Raw genomic sequence first — 20,931 nt, 5'->3', positions numbered from 1 at the left:
AATTTGCATAAGGATATGCTGATTAGCCAATGGGAAGGGTAGCAGTCGTACGCTAATTACCATGTTTCTCTTTTATTAGTGTAGATTCTCACAGAGCTCAATGGATTTTCCAAACACCCACCTCAAGAAACAGAATATTACCAGTAACCCAGAAAGTTTTCATGTTCCGACCCAATTACCATACTTCCCCCAATCCTTCAGGCCCCATAATGAGCAACCATTGTTCTTCTGGCTTCTGACCCCATAGGTTGGTTTTGTCAGAGCAGTTTGGTTCTGGTTCTGACCATTTCTCATTCACTCTTGTGACAAAATCAGAGTACCCATTAAATAGAGCAAGTCAGGAAACTATGGTCACAGGTCAAATCCAGCCCACTGCCTGTTTTTATAAGTCAAGCATTATTGGGACATAGACATACTCATTTATTTACATATTTTCTATGACTGCTTTTGAGCTATGTTTACAGAGCTGAATAGTGGCGACAGAGACCATATGTAGCCCACAATGACTACTCACTAACTGGCCCTTTGAAGGAAATGTTTGCCAACGCCTGAGATGCAATTTTCAGGATAGATTGGTCAGCTGTCCCAACGCTCCCTAGGGAAAGATATTTACATTCCTCTGTGCAAGCCAAGCTAGTGAAAATCACTAATCCCACTGGTAGTTAACTATCGTTCTAGTGGCTTCAGTCTACAATTGAGGCTAAAGTTTGAAGAGAAGGTAGCTGTGGAGCCTTAGCTACTGACAATGCCCTCCCTAGCTGCCCTTACCCAGTGAAGGGGCAGTGCTGCGTCTTATCATCTAGCATCAGTTGCTATTCCCTTAGAGCTTGCTCTCATTTCTTACACCTAAGCTTGAACGTGTCCTGGAGAGTGGACAAGAAAGAAGAGTACCTGCCCCACAATGGAGCTGTTCTATTTTTATGAGCTTCCAGTCATGCAGTCCAGAGTAGGATATGGCCCGGGAGTTGGATTTGAGGGTGCATACCAGTGGCAGTTCTGCTTACAGATCAGCCAACATTGCATTCCTTTCAGGAGCTCTGTCATTCTGTTTCTGAGGAAGTATAATTTTGCTTCTTTGCCAGCAGCTGCACAGACATATTTTCCACATTACTCAAGCTTCTGCTAGTGGCCACCTGGATGTGACAGAAAGAGTCAAGCCTAAACCGAATTAAAAGTTATCAGTCATCTTAATTCATTTCCAGCAAATTAAAAATTATACACAGTATATTTCATTTGATCATTTAAAAAACCAAGGATTTTTTTTTCACACTCTTGAATATTTCTGTTTAGAACATAAATAGATGAGCAGTGCTGATAATGTTCCTTTGCAGTGCTCTGCACGTGGCTGCCTATTTTGGCCTATTTATGTTAACAATGAACTTGAGTGAAGCTAATGAGAAGGTTATTTTAGGGCCCTGGAAACCGCAGTAAAGGAAAATGACAGTTCCCACAGAATCATAGTGTGACTGAAATAGAAAGGTGGTGACTGGGCTCTCTCTGTAGAAGCAGGAAAAGCAGGCTTGAGAGGACTGATGATACTGCTTTGAAGCATTTGGTGTGTGCTTATTAGCATGTCCAGTCTCTTTCTGAGCAAGTTTTCTGGCTGTCGTGGAGACACAGAACAAAAGATTCCATTGTAAAATGACTCAAAGTGATCGAGGTTTCTGATGCATCCTGTCTGCGTCCCCCCTGTAACACTCCTCAGCGCGGTGGACTTCAAACATGTCAGGGAGCCAGGAGAGGAACACACAGTGAGGGTGACCGGTGCATCACACTTAGGCAAGGTTGCACGTGGCAGAGAAAGAACACTTTTGCTCCGAGAAGCTGTTGAGTGACAGGACATTGCAGTGAGAGTAAAAGCCTACCTAGCCACCCAGTCCGGTCTCTGCCAGAGATCATAGAGCTGCTGGTCTGCGGAAGCTCGTCTGGTGAGGCTTCCAATCTGGTATTTAATGTCTCCAGTGAATATGGGTCAAGGTGAATAGATCCCTTTAAAAGCTCTCCTGGCCCAAACTTTGTGAAAACCCAAAGGAAGCTCTGACCCAGATCTCCCAGTGCCTCTGTTAACCATCATCCCTTCTTACCTAGGAGAGTCCTAAGTCTTTGAAAGAGCCAGTTTTCTCCCATCACAAAGTATCCCCTTTGCAGATGGTTATACAGCATGAGCTTATCTTACTTATTTTAATGTCACTGGCAGGAACTGCTGCTAGTTGGTCTCCGACTCTGGCCACCTCTCCAGCACATTTCTTTTCTTCTTTTTTTAAAATATATTTTTATTGATTTCAGAGAAGAAGGGAAGAGAGAGATAGAAACTTCAATGATGAGAGAGAATCATTGATTGGCTGCCTCCTACACGCCCCACACTGGGGATTGAACCCACAATCTGGGCATGTACCCTGACCTCCTGGTTCCTAGGTCGACGCTCAACCACTGAGCCACGCTGGCTGGGCTCCAGCACATTTCTCTGTGTGTGTCAGTCTGAACTGTCATTCCCATGTCCAGTTTCTCACCTATTGTCTCACCTATTGTCTTAGCTGTTGGTGAGAATTGAAGTCAGGAAACATCCTCACAATTCTGAAAATAAGGACTTATCCATCACAGATGACAGTCATTTTTTGCTGTGAGATGGTTGACATTTTGTTTTTGTGATTAGAATGTATAGCATCCAGGCTCTTCTTAGCAATATTTCTTTCAATTAGATGCCCAGATTAATGATTTTTAATTCCACATATCCTTTGTTAAATTCTTTTAAATTTTATTATAGACCATATTTCTTTTAAAAGAAGGTTAATTTGAGAAATGAGAAAGATTCATTTGACAGTTTTTGAGTTAACGTGATTATCCTGTATAATAAAAGGCTAATATGCAAATAGACCGAACAACCAGTTGTTATGACATATGCTGACCACCAGGGGGCACGCATGGAACATGGTGGATGTTGGCAGCAGGTGGCACAGTGCTACATAGTGGGCATCAGCTATGGTGGGATGGTGGAATAGGTGAGCAGGGGCACCAGACCAAGGCGGGGCACCAGTCGCTGTCATCGGGGTGAACCTCTGGTGGTTACTGAAAATTCTTTGTTCCCACATGCTGCGGTCCCGCCCAGAGCTTGCACCTGCTGCCGGCGCCAGCCCTGCTTGCACCTGCTGTTGGCGCCATCAGCAGGTGCAAGCAGTGGCTGCTGGCCCTGATTGACCCTGAGGGCTTCCCCACCTCCCCCTGCTCCTGAGAGGCTATCAGGGCAGGCAGCCACCACTTGTACCCGCTGCCAGTGGCGGCCCCACTCGCATCCGCTGCCGGCACCAGCCCCAGTAGCTCTGCGCCGTCAGTGGGTGTGAGCAGGGCTGGCACTGTCAGTGCATGGGAGTGGCAGGAGTGGGGCTGCCGGCAGAGAGGGCCAGCGGCAGCGGCTGGAGCTGGGCTGCCGGCAGACAGCGGACCGGGGGCTGTGGTGGGAGGGGCTGGGCAGGGGTACGGAGGATGGGCCAAGACCCACCCCTGTGCCCACCGCAGCCTCGTGGCCCACAGTTCCTTTCAAGGTGCATGAATTCATGCACTGGGCCCCTAGTATTTTACAATTTTCTAAAAACATCTCCAGTGTATTATATCTCAGCTAGCTATTTAGCAAATGTAATGGGTTTTTAAAACTTAGTAACAAAAGCAGCTGTGCTTTTACTCTAAAACAGCGGTTCTCAACCTGTGGGTCGAGACCCCTTTGGGGGTCAAATGACCCTTTCACAGGGGTCGCCTAAGACCATCGGAAAACACATACCTGTGGGTCGCGACCCCTTTGGCGGTTGAACGACCCTTTCACAGGGGTCGCCTAAGACCATCCTGCATATCAGATATTGACACTACGATTTATAACAGTAGCAACATTACAGTTATGAAGTAGCAACGAAAATAATTTTATGGTTGGGGGCCACCACAACATGAGGAACTGTATTAAAGGGTCGCAGCATTAGGAAGGTTGAGAACCACTGCTCTAAAATATCCTTATAAATAACTACCTAGCTAGGATGAGTTATCTATGTCAAGCCAAATAGTAAAAGAATCCCGCTATACCTTACCTTGAATAACTTTCCATTTGAGAGTATCCTATGTGGAAAAAAAAAAAAGCAGCTAAAAGTTTTTTGTGCTGATAAATTTAGGGTATTGTTTATAAGTCAGCTTTAATTTAAAATTTCATGCAGTGCTCTCAGAAATGTACTTTCATTTCATAACTTTAAGAGTTTTCTTTTATTAGACAATGGTGAACTTTATCAGTGACATGTGGAAATTACCAACTTTGAGAGCTCAGATATTTGCGTAATTGATGTGCAAAAGTAACTTTAAATTGCTTTTTGTTACACTGCAGCTTAGAATAAATTTTCATAATTCATATTAATCATATCATATATGTCAGATACATAAATGGTTTAATTCATTTTCTTAGTTATGATATTCAGTGTGATTCAGAGTGAATTCTGAATACTTAAGTATTATTAGTGTGTCATATTCCTCCTTCCCCTCAGCAGTACTGAATTTAATAGGTGAATAATTGAGAAGATGCTTCATTTGGCTGTGTTTAAACAGATCACTATATCCTTTTTATTGCCATTGGCATAGAACAATTAATTCTGAGTTGGCAATCTAGGAATGTGAAAGGAAAAAATGCGCCTCCAAGAAAAATTGATCATTAATATACCTATTTAGAAGGTCAGTTGGGCCAGATAAAGACGGCAGATTTCGCTTCACTATATTCTTTTATCATTATTGGCCTGAACTTGAGGTAAGTTAACAGCAGGTTGAAACTAAGCGTTTCACTCATGGTCAAGAAAGTAGCTGTTCCAAATCCCCTGTTATCACAGGTACTCTTGCAGTTCAGGAAATTAAATCATATGCTGAAGGTGTTTATGTTGTCTCATAACCATAATTATGAGTTTGATTGAGCTCCCATGAGGTCTTAGAAGCTGTCACGCATTACTGTGGAGTTGCCAGGATTGATTGGAGATACTACTAAAAACACAACTTCAAAAAGCAAAAAAAAAAAAAAAAAAAGGAAAGAGTTCCAGCCCATTAACCTTTCCCCATCCTATCCTAAGAGCTGTTTCTGTTTTGTTTCTATGCCACAAACCCATCTATTCTCATAGAGCATTTAATGTTGCCATTGCTCACCCTAATTTCATCATATAATTTTGCATACATAATTGATATTTTATATAATTTAAATAGAGTTTAATTCTGTATTTCTGACCTGTTTTTATGAAGGTTTACTCCAATCAGCATTATTTTTACAACTTAGTTATACTGATTATAAGTCATGCTGAGGTTTTCATTTTAACTTGGTGTTTCATAATGAGAAGAAAGTACAGAATTAGAAAAAACAGATTAATTTGCAACAGCATGGATGGACACAGTGGGTATTATGCTAAGTGAAATAAACCAGACAAAGACAAATACCATATGATATCACTTATATGAGGAATCTAAAGAACAAAGTAAACAAATAAACAAAATTGAAACAGACTTACACATACAGAAAACAAACTGATGGAGGCCAGAGGGGTGGGGTGCAGTGGGTTAGGGTGAAATAAAATAATGGGATTAAAAAGTGCACATTGATAGCTTCGGAATAGTCACAGGGATGTAAGGTAAAGCATAGGTAATAGAGTACACGATATTGTACTAACTATCTGTGGTGCCAGGTGGGCACTTGAATTATCAGAGGGAACACTTTGAAACCTACATGAATGTCCATCCACTATGCTGTACACCTGAAACTAATACAAAATAGTGTTGAACACAAAAATAAAAAAATAAAGTATCAGCAGAAACCTGGAAAGAAAAAAGAAAAACAGATTATTTTCAGAGGTATTTTGGAGGGGCTACTATTGATTTTCTGTTAGGAAGGCAGTGTAGTGTAATGGTGTTAAGAGTATGAGCTTTAAAGTTTGATAGACTTAGTCCAAGTCCAGGCTCTGGTGGACCTTGGGAAATTTTTTTTATCTCTTCTGACCTTGAATTTCTTCGTAATTTGGAATAATACGTCTATTTGTTATTAAGATTAAATGGGAAGAAAAAGCCAAGTAAAGTATTTGACATAGTGCCTAGCACATAATCAATACTTAGTATGTGTAATTGTTGTTATTTTTAATGATGTTGTTATTGGTATAATGATTTATGTCATTGTTTGGGGTTCTTTTCCTCATAATTTTGAAAATTAGGAAATACTTGAAAAAGGCTTGAAAGTATATACACAGACCTTGACCATCTTCTTCTAATAGTTAGTATTCAGATCCTTTCTAAAGATTTCCTAGGCCAGGGCTGAATTTAGATGCTTGATATATTTGGTACATGAATCAGATTCCAGTCATCTACTGCAGATTCATTTTCTTTATAAATTGTAGAAATTAAAATAGTAATACAGGCTCGTTTTTATGACAGCAGTCTTATCCAAGATTTTGTAGTTTGTAGAACCGATCATGTCTAATATTCTCCATAAGTTCGTGGGGTTTAATAGGAAAGTACATAGACTTTTTAGAGCTTGAACATGGAGTATATTCAACCTCTCATCAAATGAGGAAACTGTGTAGGCAACTTGAAGGAAGAATCAGCTAAGATTCTTTATCTTTGTGTAAGATGTAGACAAAACTGCAAAAGAAAGAACTACGTAATAACCACTAAATTGTTAGCATCACTCCAAATTTTCACCAGATTTTGATAAATGAATGTAAAATAATTTTTTGAGTTGCAGTCAGTGTAGACGATCCTATGTGAATGTTTTCTCTTATTATTATCCTTTTCATTTTCATTGCTATGTAAGGTTACTCTGTTTTGACCTGCATGAATTGCTTGGTCATGGTTTGTTGGGTATTTGAGTTATTTCCCAGTTTTTCCTCTTACAAATAGCACTGCTATGAATATCTTTACTTTCAAGTTACTCCCTAGGTGTCTACCTCCCTACCACCAATTAATTCCTAGGGGAATAGTCTGCAAATTAATCACGGTGTACTATTATATTCTATTTACTGATAGTTAGGTTCAAAATCACTTCACAAGTAGCTTGGTATTGGAAACGCAGATACTAGAGATTTGACTAAATGTAGGTCTTGTTAGGTGGTTGCTTTTTATTAAGCAGAAAAACCTTCTACCAGCATAGAGTGAGTTACAAAGAAGATTTTTTTCTTTTTTGGTGCCTTTGACCAGAATCGAACCTGGGACCCTTCAGTCTGCAGACTGACGCTCTATCCACTGAGCCAAACCAGTCAGGGCACAAAGAAGATTTTTAAGATAAAAGGAAGAAGACAAGATGCAAGAAGACCCTGCGGAAATTAGACAGTTTCCTAATTCCTCCTGAGTCTGATTTGCAGAATGTTGTTTTGTTTTCTTTGTATACACTCCAATTTTTAAAAGTAGAGATAGGACTATTGTAAAGATAAAATGTAGCATGTTTAGATTAATCATAAATAGGCTTCCTTCCATTAGTGTGGATGTGAGCATGTCTTGGACTTCAACATCACATAATTCTTTTGTTACAGAGATCTGCTTTCATTTCTCAGGCCTTAAATACAGATGGGAGTTTCTGTCTTTATAGCATTCCTGCTGCCAGATACAGTTCAGGCTTGATGGGAAGAAAGTCTGTGGCCAAATGGGTGGAGATCCATGGTGCAAGGCCATAAAGATAAAAATGGAAAGAAAATAAAAACTATAAGGGCTTCAGGCCAGGCCTCTGTAACAAAGACAAACCTCACTATAGGCACTGCTTGTTCTAAGGGCAGGGGCTTCTTTAAAACTATGGAAAAATTGAGTCTGTTATTTTTATTTTTAGCTTAGTTTAATTTATTTTTGGTATATAGTAATTTCACAGATTAAAATTCAAATGAAAATTCTCAAACCACTAAGTTCCTCTCTTTTGAGGCAACCAGTATTACTAATTAAAGATTATCCTTCCAGAGCTATTCTGTACATATATATAAGTATATATGTATATATACATGCATGTATGTTTCTGTGTATGCACACACATGTATTCTTTTTCTCTTTTTTTTTTTCTAACCAACGGTTGCATGCTAACATATTGTTCTACACTTTGCTTTTTCACCCAACATTGAATCTTGGAAATTATTCCAAATCAATAGGTTTTTTATTCTTTGGTAGCACTTTTAAAATATCATGTGTCTACATTGGGTGAAAATAATTCTTAACCCATGGATTAGGCCTAGGGAGTAGGCCTGGTACATAATAGTATCCAAGAAAAGTTTGTTGAATGAATGGGGGAGGGAGAGAAGAAGTATATTAGTTTATTAATTTAAGGTACGGATAGAAAGAGGCAGAAAGCTAAGAATTCCCTAAAATTTTAAGACTCTTGACCAAACCCTGACCCTGGGATCCAGTGAAATCTAAGGTATGATATCACAAAATGCATATCTTTTAGAAAGGCATCAGAAGTTCTCTTTAAGGCTTCATATTAGGAGATGTCAGTAAGAAGAGATGCCTCTGGAGGTGGGGGAAGAATGGAGTTATGAGATGGCTCCTAGACTCCAGGAGTCAGCCCGATTCTGCTGTGATGGAACTCTAGGCCCTGGAATAACTGGGCTCATCTATTCTGTGCTGTCTTTCTTCCCATGCAAAACAGAGGGGTCAGAGTAGATTATTTCAATGGACCATTCTATCTCTAAGATTTTGTCATTTATAATACCATCTGATTACCAATTTACATAGATATCATGTTGAAACTGCTTTCACACAAATAAAAAATAAGATGTTCTTTCTCTAAAATAATAAAGAGCCTTATAGGTTAGTAGAGGCCCAGTGCACAAATTTGTGCACGGGTGGGGTCCCTCCCAGGCGATCGGGGCCAGCTGGAAGGAGGGACTGTGGGAGGTTGGCCGGCTGCGGGAGGTTGGCTGTGGAAGCTCACTGACCACCAGGGGGCAGCTCTGCATTGAGCATCTTCCCCCAGGTGGTCAGTGCGTGTGATAGCTACCAGCGGGTCATCCAGTCTCCCTGCATTGAGCATCTTCCCCCAGGTGGTCAGTGCGCGTGATAGCTACCAGCGGGTCATCCAGTCGTCTGGTCCTAATGGTTGCTTAGGTTTTTATATATATAGACTAGAGGCCCGATGTACGAAATTTGTGCATGGGAATGAGGGGGTGTCCCTCAGCCCGGCCTGGTCCCTGGGCCTGGCCAGCGATCAGGGCCTATCGGGGCTTGCCTTCCCCCAGCTGCCAGCAGCTGGCCTGGTCCCCGCCACTGCCACTGCTTGCCATCTGTGCGGCACTGCGCAGGCGACAGGCATGGGGTGCAATCACTTGGCTGGCGTGGGCCTCCCTCTGTGGGGCAATCACTGGCCAGCCCCACATACCCGCCACAGCTTCACTGGCTGGTGGCCTGGGCCTCCCTCTGTGGGGTGATCGATCGCAGGGCCCCCAGATTGATTGCCCTGCAGAGGGAGGCCCCACCCACCAGCCGCAACACCACCAGCCCAGGGGCCTGGGCCTCCCTCTGTGGCTGCCAGCCAGGTGGCCCGCCCACCTTCCGCAGCACCACCAGCGCCACCAGCCAGGTAGCCTGGGCCTCCCTCTGTGGGGTGATCGTGGGGTGATGGTGGGGCCCCCTGACCAATCGCATTGCACCCGCCTTGGCTGGCCTGGCGCCAGTGCATGTCATAGTGTGGTCGTCTGGAAGGTCAAGCGGACGGTCATTCTGCTGTTCAGTTGATTTGCATATTATGCTTTTATTATTATAGATTGGTAAAACTGTGATTATTAAGATTCCAAGATTACACTGTAGAAAGCAGTTTGCAATGATTATATTCCTCACAAAAACTTACTGGCCAAACTATTGAGACGGAAGCAGATGAACTGTATACCCCACACACTGACACATTTTCAGAGAATCAATACTCTGTAGTTTTAACCTGTAAGAGTTAAAAAATATCAAATAATTATAATGTTAAAGTTATTCAATACTAATTATACTTGTTATAAATGACAAATAATATGTAATACATTTAACAGATTTAACTATTAAACATATTTAGTTATTAAGATAACTAATAATTAATGTAAATCATAGTTAAGTAATTTTTTTCTTCTTTATTTTAGTTAAGTATGAGAGGGAAGCTAATAAATACTGGGACACATTTTACAAGATTCATAAGAATAAGTTTTTCAAGGACCGTAATTGGCTGCTGAGGGAATTTCCTGAAATTCTTCCACTTGATCAGAAAACTGAAGAGGAGGCAAAAGAATTATCATGGGATTATGTAAAAACTAATGCTGCAAATTGTTTCTCAAGAAAGCACTGTCCTATTGTGCCTGAAGAAAAGAATTATTATCAGAAAAGTTCTGATTCATCAGATGGTCAAAGCAAAGCAGAATCTGATTTTGCCAACCTCCACTCTGAAGAGCACAGAAAAGGACCTCTGGAGGCGGACCTCTTTCCTGGTAGCAAAGCCACTTTCAGAATCCTAGAGGTACTGCATTGCAGGGCCAGCATGGGGCGTGGCAATCATTTTAAATGTACATTCCATATTACTTTATTAACTATCCAGATTTTTTTAAGGGGAAAATGATTGTGATTTAAAATTTTTAAAAATTTATCTTTTCATTTCCAGCTTGAGAGCAGTTTTAAATACCAGTAAAGTTTTGGCCTTAATTTCTATCTCTTATTGTTATTATTTATTTTCAGGTGAAACAGAAATGTGAAATATAATTTGCTAATCTGGTGTATAGGCCTTGATTTTCTACTTTTAAGAATATACAGTTTCCTTCTGATTATAAAGGTAGAATATATTAATTACAGAGAATTTGCTAAAGAGTAGATAAGAGAGGGATAAGGACACATATGTAATACCTTAATCAATAAAGAAATTTAAAAAATAAAAAAGAGTAGATAAGAGAAATAAAATTATAATCCTCCTGTTAACATTTTACTGACATTTTCTCCTTTTGTTTATACTGTTTTATATAGTTGAGCTATACTATAGCTGTATTTTGGGGTCTTGCTTTGTTTCTATTTAACATTATATCATAAGCTGTTTTCCCTATCTTTAAAATTTTTCTATAAACATTTTCATAGCTACAAAATATTTTACTATATGGAGTACTATAATTCTACTTATCTTTTTTCACACTACTAAGTGTTTAAATTGTTTTCAGGTTTCTACAACAAACATCTTTGGAAATAGACTTTTCTTTATTTTCTTTTATTATCTTGGATTAGGTTTACTAGTTCATAGTTTATTAAAATGTTTAATACTCTTAAGATATATTGCCAAATTGCTTCCTAAGAAGTTGTACTAATACCAGTTCATGGCACTGTGTGTCTATTTCATCACATCCTCATTGATTAGAATTTCTTATTTTCATGCTTTCTGCTTTATAAGACAAAAAAATACCTTATTTAATTTGCATTTCTTTGATTATTAAATAGGTCATATAGTTCTTCAAATGCTTAGAAGCCATTTGTACTTCTTTTGTGTTCTTTTTATTTTCTTTGCTTATTTACCTATAGGTTTTATTTGTTTGTTTATTTTTAATGAGCTCTGCCCTTTATCATATTTATTGCAAATGGGTTTTGTTTTGTTTTTCCACAGTGTTTTGGTCATCTTTTAACTCAGTTTATTTAGGTTTTGGTGTATAAAAACTTTAAATGTTTCCATAGTTAAATTTCTTAGTATTATTTTTGTGCTTTATTCCATTGCTTTTGAGTTTAGAAAACTCTCTTATTCCTGGAGGTCCAGTAAATATCTTCTCGTTTTGTTTTGTTTTGTTTTGTTTTGTTTTTTAATTAAAAACCCAACATTGGTGAGAAAAATTCCACCTTGCTTTCATGATATTTGTTTGTTCTTTTGATTTTAGGTTGGCTGTGGTGCTGGAAATAGTGTTTTTCCAATTCTGAACACTTTGCAGTGAGTTCACTCCTATAAATTTTTATATATGTATGGGGATATTGAGAAATTCTGGGGAAATGTTATCACGTATATGCCAGTAGTGTTCTTGTTCCCATATAAAAAATGACTAAGGCAAATTTCAAAAGCAGTGCCTTGGTCTTAGAGCCTAATTTCAAGTTTACTCTGAAAATAGTATTTCACAGCCATGGGTTGTCCACCATGCATTGAAGTATTTTTTTAAGCTTGTTTGTGTGGATGAGAGAGTAAGAAAAGAGCAAGAGAGTTGATCCTTCCACTGAGCTGTGAATTGCTCCTCGAGGCTACATAGGTGTCATTTTACACACAGAGACTTGAGTTTAAAACTTATGCCTTTAATCCTCATTTTATTTTGTCATTACTACCAGAGCCACTCCCAGGATAAAACCTTTGGATGTCAAATGATTGTCTCTAGACTTGTTTGGAGGTAACAGCAACTAACCTTAAGACTAAAAGAAGTGGATGATAAGGACTGAGATGTTTTCCTGGCTGGTCCTTCCCTATTCCCCACCTCACCTCTATGTTTTACTATTTCCATGACAAAGAAGACACACCCTCCAACATTCTTTACCACCTTTTACATGTGGCTAGTCTGCCAAGTTACTTTTTTAATTTTTTCACATTTACACAATGGCTTTTCCATTCTTTTTCCATTATAAAGTCAACATAAGCACATTCCAGAACATTTCCATTAGAGGAAACGGGGCTTGGGGGTGAGGGTCGGGGTGGGTTACCCATAATCCTCATTATCCTAACATAGCTACTGACAGAATTTTTGTTGTAATTCTTTTCAATCTTTTCTCTATGCATATTTTTTAAATTTAACAATGCTATTTTTTTTAATTTTCATTATGAAAATGTAAAAGCATTCAGAAAAATAAAGAGTACACAATGAATCCCCACATACCCACCACCTGGATTCAACAATTATTAATATAATGCCAATATTATGACACTTTATCTTTAAATATGACATGTCTTATTATGTAAGAAAACCAGGGCATTTTCCAGTACTATTATAAACCTAACATAATGAATAGTAATCCCCTAATAGCATCAAATCACCAGTTAAAGTGGCCAAGGAGAAGTGATGCTGGCAGATTTGCAGTTCTGAATGGCCTTTCTCTCTTTGTACTTATTTCCTTTGTTTTCCCTTTTCCAATATCTGGGCTGAAATTTCCTGTTCTTTTATAGCACATAGCCAGGTTCCTTCACTTCAGTGATCTCCAAGCTTATAATACACATAAATCTACTGCATTGGCAGTCGATTATGTGTTACTTTATGACTCATCTCAAGGTATTATTTAGCATGTCATTTCTTTATGTCTTCTCTCTCCAACCACTGTTTATATTCCTTGGGGGAGAGAGCATATTTTATTTACCCTAATCTGATTTTCCAGATAGCCTAACAGTACAATATAGATAGGTTGAGCTCAGTACATATTGATTCATTAATATCTCGGATTCCCCTCTTGTTAGTTGTATTTTTCCCTTTCCGCTTCTCCCTTCAACTGATAATTGCAAGCTCTTGCCTCCTCAACTCTTTGGCTCTTCTCATCTTGTATCTTTATTTTGCCTTGTATCCATATTTTAGAAATCACTGTAGCTCAGTAATCTGAGCTAATGAATGCATCTTTAAAAGGCAACCACTGATTAACTTTCCATTAGACTTCTTTTTCCCCACCTAAGAAATTATGTTTTATTACTTTTTTGAGAGTATAGGGTTAATGTTTTACATTTTCAGAATATTTTACTATAATTAGACCTTTGGAATTGAGAAGTCATATCATTCTCCAAGGATCGTTTATTTCTTAAGCCCCTGCCAAGAGAGTGCTTGGTGGAGTGGCAGTAGCAGTGATATTACACCTACTTGCTGGGAGAAGGGCCAGGGCAGTCAGCTGATTTCACAGAAATGCTCTGGAAAGTCAGTGAGTGGTCACAAGACCTTAACGTTGGCTGCTGATGCAGTGGGAATTCAGTCTCAGAGGTCATGCTGCCACCCTGGCAGGACACGTGGCGAACGGCCCATGCTCTCCTTTAGCAACTAGACCATTCTGTATCGTGTGGATGTTTAGTAACTACTGCCCAAAGGTAGACTGCATTCCCTTCATAATGAGCTAGACATGCCAGTGTCCAGAGAAGCATTTTGAGTTAAATGGACATTTTTACAGAACCCTGTTAAGTTCTTAAGTTTTTAAGTTCCTGGAAGGCACAGGGAGATCTTCCTTTAAAAATATGGTAATGATAATAAATAATAGCAACAGCAGTAACTTAATAATGACTAACATTTATTAGGTGCTTACTCTGAATTAGACACCTTTCTAGAAACTGCACTTACACGAACCCATCAATCTTTACAACCACTTTAGATGCCGTATTTGTCTCTGTTTCAAAGATGAGAAAACAGTTACTGAGAGATGATTTAGTACCAGTTAACTTTTCATAACCAAATTCTATTCATCCAACTTGAACTTATTTGGACAGATCTTAAACCAAGTGTCAATCCCTAGTGCCACAAAACAAATGACTGACTATGCGTGACTATAGTGTTCATCAATGGGTAGCATTTAAGAATATAATTTGAGCCTGGCTGGCGTGGCTCAGTGGTTGAGCGTTGACATATGAACCAGGAGGTCACAATTTAATTCCTAGTCGGGGCACATGCCCGGGTTATGGGCTCAATCCCACTAGAAATATCATTGATATTTCTATCTCTCTCTCCCTTTCCCTTCCTCTCTGAAATCAATAAAAATATATTGAGGGGGGAAAAAAAGACTACAATCTGAGCCTGGGTGATATTTTGCTAAATGCATATTTGTGTTTAGAGTCCATATTTATTTAAAAGTCCTCCTTGCTTGAAATGCTTCCTGAATCAAATTAGAAGTTCTTGTTGGCCTGCGGACTGAAGGGTCCCAGGTTCGATTCCGGTCAAGGGCACATGCCTGGGTTGTGGGCTCGATCCCCAGTGGGGGACGTGCAGGAGGCAGCCAATCAATGATTCTCACTCATCATTGATGTTTCTATCTCTCTTTCTTTCCTCTCCTCTCTGAAATCAACAAAAATATATTTTTTAAAAAAAGTTCTAATTATGTGCTTCAAGACCCACCTGAATATTCTACCTTATACCAGTTTGGGCTGTTGGGATCAATTCTGCTTCTTATCCCTGGTGTGTGACTCCCACCTCTAAACCCTTGTACTGTTTCCCCTTCTCCCCACTTAGCAATGCTATCCCCTCTTTCAAAATGTTTAAGACTGCCCTGGCCGGCATTGATCAGTGGTTAGAGCGTCACCAGCACACCAAAGGGTTGCAGGTTCAATCCCCAGCCCCAGTCAGGGTGCGCATGGGAGGCAACTAATCGATGAGTTTCTCTCACATTGATGTGTGCATGTCCCTCCCTCCCTTCCTCCCTCCCTCCCTGTCTCCCTCTCTAAAAAGCAATGGAAAAAAATATCCTAGGGTGAGGACTAACAACAACAACAACAAAAACTCCTAAGACTTAAACCTCCAGAAGTCTGCCCTGGCAACACCCCTTTAGTAGTTGTATAAAACCAGTTATGTCCCCACATAAGCTATAAAATCCACAACAGCCAGGACCATTATGATAATTAAAATTTAATGGCATACTGATCCCTTTCTGTGATTCTAACATGGAGTAAGTAACATGATGCAAGGATTATTTGATCCTAGCATATGAGAGATGATAAGGAAGGATACTGGCCCACAGAATTCAAAGTATACAGCTGCCCATTAACAACCATCGTCCAGCCATTGTTAAATGAATTTCAGATAAAGGCCAAATAGAACTTGTCTGAGTTCAGTGGAGGCCAATTAAAATTAGTCAAGATTTTCATGTGTCAACCTCTCCACCACACCACACCCCAGAAAAAAAAAACAAGCCTAAATTTATGTGCTTTATTTACATTTTGTAAATAAACCAACTGAGTCTTAAAGAAATTAAATCAAATTCACAAGTTAATAAGTGGCAAATCCAGGATTTAAACACAGGTCTATTTGATTCTAAAATCCATACTCTTCTTACACAACTTCATTACTACTTTGTACTCTAATGCTTGGTACATATATGAGTCTCAATAAAAGTTTGACAATAACTTGAAAAGATAACTAAGAATTAATATAGTAGTGTTTTAGTCTTTAGAAATTGTATTTACAAGCTGTGTGTGTGTGTGTGTGTGTGTGTGTGTGTGTGTGTGTGTTTCCGCCCCTTCACGGCATCAGAGGCCCACGAGCCAAATGAGTTGTACACACAGGAAGGGGAATGAAGCACCACTGAAGGGACACAGGGGCCTGTGTCCGGGTTGAAGGGTAGAAGTTGCCTAAGCTAATAGTAGCTATAGACCAGCGGTTCTCAACCTGTGGGTCGCGACCCCTTTGGGGGTCGAACGACCCTTTCACAGGAGTCGCCTAAGACCATCGAAAAACACATATATAATTACATATTGTTTACAGTAGCAAAATTACAGTTATGAAGTAGCAACGAAAATAATTTTATGGTTGGGGGTCACCACAACATGAGGAACTGTATTAAAGGGTCACGGCATTAGGAAGGTTGAGAACCACTGCTATAGACTGTGCTGCTAGGGGCTGATGTGAATGTTCCCCCACGTCCCGCGTGGTTCAGGGTTCAGGATCTGGAAGAGGGGCTGCACGCAAATGAAAGAGACGAGACAAGAAATAATTTGGAAATTGGGGGACCAGGCGAGAGCCCATCCCAAGAGGATGGGCTCCCTTGTGCTCAGGCCTTGCCATCCTCATATTCAGTTTGGGATACACCTATAGCCCTTAGGCAGGCAAGTTCCAGTAACAGATAAGACTATCCTATCAGTAAGGATTTACATGACTATCTGGTGGGGAAGTTGTTCAGCTACCATTGTCTCGACTAAACAGTGGGTGCATAGCCCTGACCTTTGCGAGGACTCAAAGGTCACCAGCCTTCCGGGTTCCTTGTCCACACCTCTCTGCTAGTGAAGACAATGGGCGGCTTCCCACAGGCTGAGAAGAAAGAGTGCCTGTGAGGGGCAGGAGGAGGCTGAAGCAATGCTGATGGATGACCTTGGAGGTTTTCCATGTGAGAGTGTGGTTTGAGGGGAGGTAGGCCTTAGTAATAGGTAGGCCTTAAAACCAGGACAGGAATATGAAATGAACCCTGTCATTAATAAGTGTTTGAGACAATGTTGGTTCAGAGGCAACAGGAGGGCCACCCACAAACCACTATTGAGAACAGTATCTACAAAGACGAAATGACAAGCCAAGTATCATCCAAAATTCTATTGAGGAAGTACTTATTAATTAGTTCAGACCTAGTTTTTTTCTTCTAGATTTAAGTACTTCTTTCATTTTCACAGGAATGCTCCAGAGTCCTTTCTTTATTGTTGTGATTTCGCCTCTGGAGCTGTGGAGCTAGTAAAGGTATGCCTTGGATTTTCTGTAAGGAGAGCCAGATACTAGTAAGAACCTGACTTATTTGCTGTGGAAGTGATTTGGGCCAGGGGAGGGAATGTTTCTGCATCAGATGTTATCTGTGGCCATTTTTAACTGAGCTTTTACTATTTCTGGGACTCATACCATCAACAGATGCCTAAGTTAGGACCCTAAAACAATAAAAGTTGTTTTGAATTTAACGTAGAGTTGAAGGGACTGGTACACCTAGAAAGGCCAACAGCTCCTACAAGGTGGTCTTGTTCATGTCTATAAAGCCTTACACACAGTGTGGCACATAGTAGGCATTCATTAAGTTAAAAAAAAAAATGGGGGGAGGGGCTTGTCTGAAGAGGCATATAATGCAAATCTAAAACATCCTAGGAGGTAAGGAAAACAGTGGGGAACCTGGGCTTATTTGACCAGCCCCCAAATGCTAGTGAACGTATCCTTAGCAAGAAGAGGCACTGTTAGGAAATGGAAAAGGAAAGGAAATTCTACAAACAAAAATGTATAGTAAACACACGGAACCTAATTTCCGATAATAGGAGTAATAATTATTCATTGTAGACATTTTCTAAAATATTGAAAAGCCTGAAGTGCACTTACAATTACACTTCCTAGAGCCCTAGGATAAATCAGTGTTATTAATATTTTTGTATGTATCCTTGTAGTGTTGTTTCTGTAGGTGAATTGTGTGAGTGTGTGTGAGTGTGTGTGTGTGTGTATGTGTGTGTGTGTGTGTGTGTGAGAGAGAGAGAGAGAGAGAGAGAGAGAGAGAGAGAGAGAGTGCTCTAATGCACCCTTTTTAATATAGCTCATGGAGGCCTGCACAAGCAATGGGGGAGAGCTGAGGAGCAGCCCTGTGCCTCTGAAATAGCCCCGGGGAGTCTTCCAGCAACGCTGCCTACGGACTCATAGGACTGCCCCACCCCACTTTTAAAATTAAAGAGGGATTGCAAAGAATATTTGTTATCAACTACAAGTGGTAGACTTAATTTTTATGGCTGCTTTTGAAATAAAATACTGAATCAGAAATAAGATGCATCCAAATGTATAGAGAAAGGCACTAGGGAGAAGTAAAAACATTGACCTTTTTACTTTAAGAAAAATACTGTAAGTCTGCTGACTACTTTTCCCCCCTTCTTTTTGTTTCTTTATCCTGACAGTCGCACCCATCCTACAGAGCAGCCCAGTGCTGTGCCTTTGTTCACGATGTTTGTGACGATGGCTTGCCCTACCCGTTCCCGGATGGGATCCTGGATGTCGTCCTCCTTGTCTTTGTGCTCTCGTCCATTCATCCTGACAGGTGAGTGAAGCGCAAAGGGTAAAGCACATGTGGAAGGCCCCTTTAGCAGCAGCAGTTTTTAGAACTATCAAAGCAAAAATGACAATTCTTGCATTTCTTATTTCGTGAACTACATTATGTATAATATGCAGCCTTTTAAATGCAGTTTTCCCTTTCTTCACACTTTTAGAAAGAAACTGGTCAGACTGCTTCATTAGTGAGCTTTCTGTCACTGTCAGAATGAAGGGTGCACACTCTGGCAAGACACATACCTATTAAAAGTGACAGTGCTTCAAGGAAATTACAAATTCAGAGCAGCCTAATAGACTCCCAGGAGGGAAATTGTACTTGGTGATCAGAAACAAACATCTTTGATTTAGCATCTTTCTGAACATTCGTGAAGGGGTGGGCTGTGAATCTATTTGGCTTCACACAGGTCTGTCCAGAGGCTTTAAAAATTTTGTTTTAAAGAAGCCCACTAGGGAGAAAAAAAAGAAGAAGAAGAAGGCCACTAGGGAATTAGGGGTTGTCAAGATTGTCAAGATCTGCCAGATTAACCTTGGACCTTTATAATCTAAGGTTGGCCTAGTGACATTATTTAAATATTTATGACTTAATTTTTTTGTTCACACGTGATGTTTTGTTGGTGGTGGTTTTTTTTTGTTAATCCTCACCTGAGGATATTTTTCCATTGATCTTTAGAGAGAGAGAGAGAGAGAGAGAGAGAGAGAGAGAGAGAGAAACGTTGATGTAAGAGAGACACATCGATTGGTTGCTTCTTGCACACACCCTGACCAGGACTAAGGATTGAGCCTGCAACCAAGGTATGTGCCCTTGACTGGAATCAAACCTGAGACTCTTCAGTCCGTGGGCTGATGCTCTATCCACTGAGCAAAACTGGGTAGGACCACACACAATGTTTTGAAAGAGTAAACCTAGCGTTTCTCCAGAGAAGAAGCGTAGAGCTATTACCAGCAATTAAAGTGACCACTTTTCTTAAAATTCTGCCCTTTGTATCTATTCAGGCACATGTGTGGTTCAGGGGTTGTGCCTTCATAAGGTTTCTTAAACGTGGGCTTTCTACTGTGGTCGTAGACTCCTCCAGGAAGGAGCTCTGGGAGCGGGTACAGGCTTGGCATCGACCACTTTTTGTTTGATGAGTGTGACCCTTTCCCAAAGAGGCTGAGTTGCTATGTGCTTCTCTCTTTGCAACTACAAGGTCACTAGGACCCTTTACAGTTGTTACTTCTCGTTCAGAGATGGGCACTTGGATTACTTTGTGGAAAAACAAATTAGATTTCCAGGTAAATCTGAATGAAAGATACATTTGCACTTAGATACAGCAGGTTCCATTAGCTACTTTTTCCCCTCCCAGTTTCTATAACCTATTTCTTCCTGCTAATCTGTTTAGACCATTGGCATTATTCAGGTACTAGTAAAAAGATGTCGTCTACATGTTTTGTTCCATAGTTAAAAGGAAGAATAGTCAAAAGGATGGAGTAGGTGGATAGAGAACAAGATTTTCTATTTGACACCCATAACAGGAAATGTTTAAATTCCAAATAAGACCACAAAAGGACTATTTGAAATTAGTGTAGATGATGTATTTTCTCGTGATTTGAATAGAATGTTAAAGAGAAGGGAAAGCAGATGTCTTAGGAAGATTACTTTTATTGTATAGTATGTTTATTCTATTTATTTATTATAGAATAAATTCAGATGTATCACGTCAGTAGCCACTTTCTTATCTACATGGAAATGATCTAAAAATAAGGTCAATGAGTAGAAAGAGGGTCATAGAAAATGAAAAGGCAAGACAATATTTTTAGGGTCATTTAGGATTGTGGTAGTAGATTCAGTCCCAGGAAAGTTCTAGAAAAGTATTCTTGCCAGCCTGGAAAATCCATGCACAAATGAACAGCAAGTGGTTCAGCTAGACCTTGAGTCTGGGGGTCCCAGCTTAAATGGAAGGCTATATAAGAAGAGCTAGCTGTCCTTGCCATTAAAATGAAAGAAAGTATGTTTACCACAGACTCAAGCATAGAGTAGGCAGGCAATACTCATATTTAAAAACCTCTTCTTTTCCTTCTCTTCTTCCTTCACACAGAGGATAGCAGAGTTGGCGCAAGTAGGGTAAAGGAAGAAAAGGGGCTTTCTCCCCTCTCGTCTTGTCCATCTCACTGCCAGCCACTCCTGCCTGCAGCTCTCATTGGCCCTGGAACTGTATTATGAGCCAAGACGGGGTGATCAAGAAATGAGCTACCACCATTGCCTTTACCCACAACCCCTGAC

The 20,931-nt window shown here is 40.0% G+C and overlaps 1 protein-coding gene across 4 annotated transcripts in view; it reads left to right on the top strand.

The window, feature by feature from the left end:
- METTL8 (methyltransferase like 8) overlaps nt 1–20,931 on the top strand; it is an 83,713-nt gene that overhangs the window by 46,400 nt on the left and 16,382 nt on the right. For all 4 annotated transcript variants that reach the window (XR_001363580.1, XM_014545733.1, XM_014545726.1 and 1 more), the window contains 4 exons: nt 10,089–10,459; nt 11,847–11,896; nt 17,279–17,342; nt 18,521–18,660. Coding sequence is in view for 3 of the 4 variants with exons in the window: in XM_014545733.1 (XP_014401219.1) it covers nt 10,089–10,459; nt 11,847–11,896; nt 17,279–17,342; nt 18,521–18,660 (625 nt within the window). In the remaining variant the exon portion in view is untranslated. The remainder of the gene's footprint in view (nt 1–10,088; nt 10,460–11,846; nt 11,897–17,278; nt 17,343–18,520; nt 18,661–20,931) is intronic.

This window comes from Myotis brandtii, unplaced genomic scaffold (genome assembly GCF_000412655.1).
Source record: "Myotis brandtii unplaced genomic scaffold, ASM41265v1 scaffold112, whole genome shotgun sequence".
NCBI classification, from domain to species: domain Eukaryota; kingdom Metazoa; phylum Chordata; class Mammalia; order Chiroptera; family Vespertilionidae; genus Myotis; species Myotis brandtii.
This window is presented reverse-complemented; position numbering and strand designations above follow the sequence as displayed.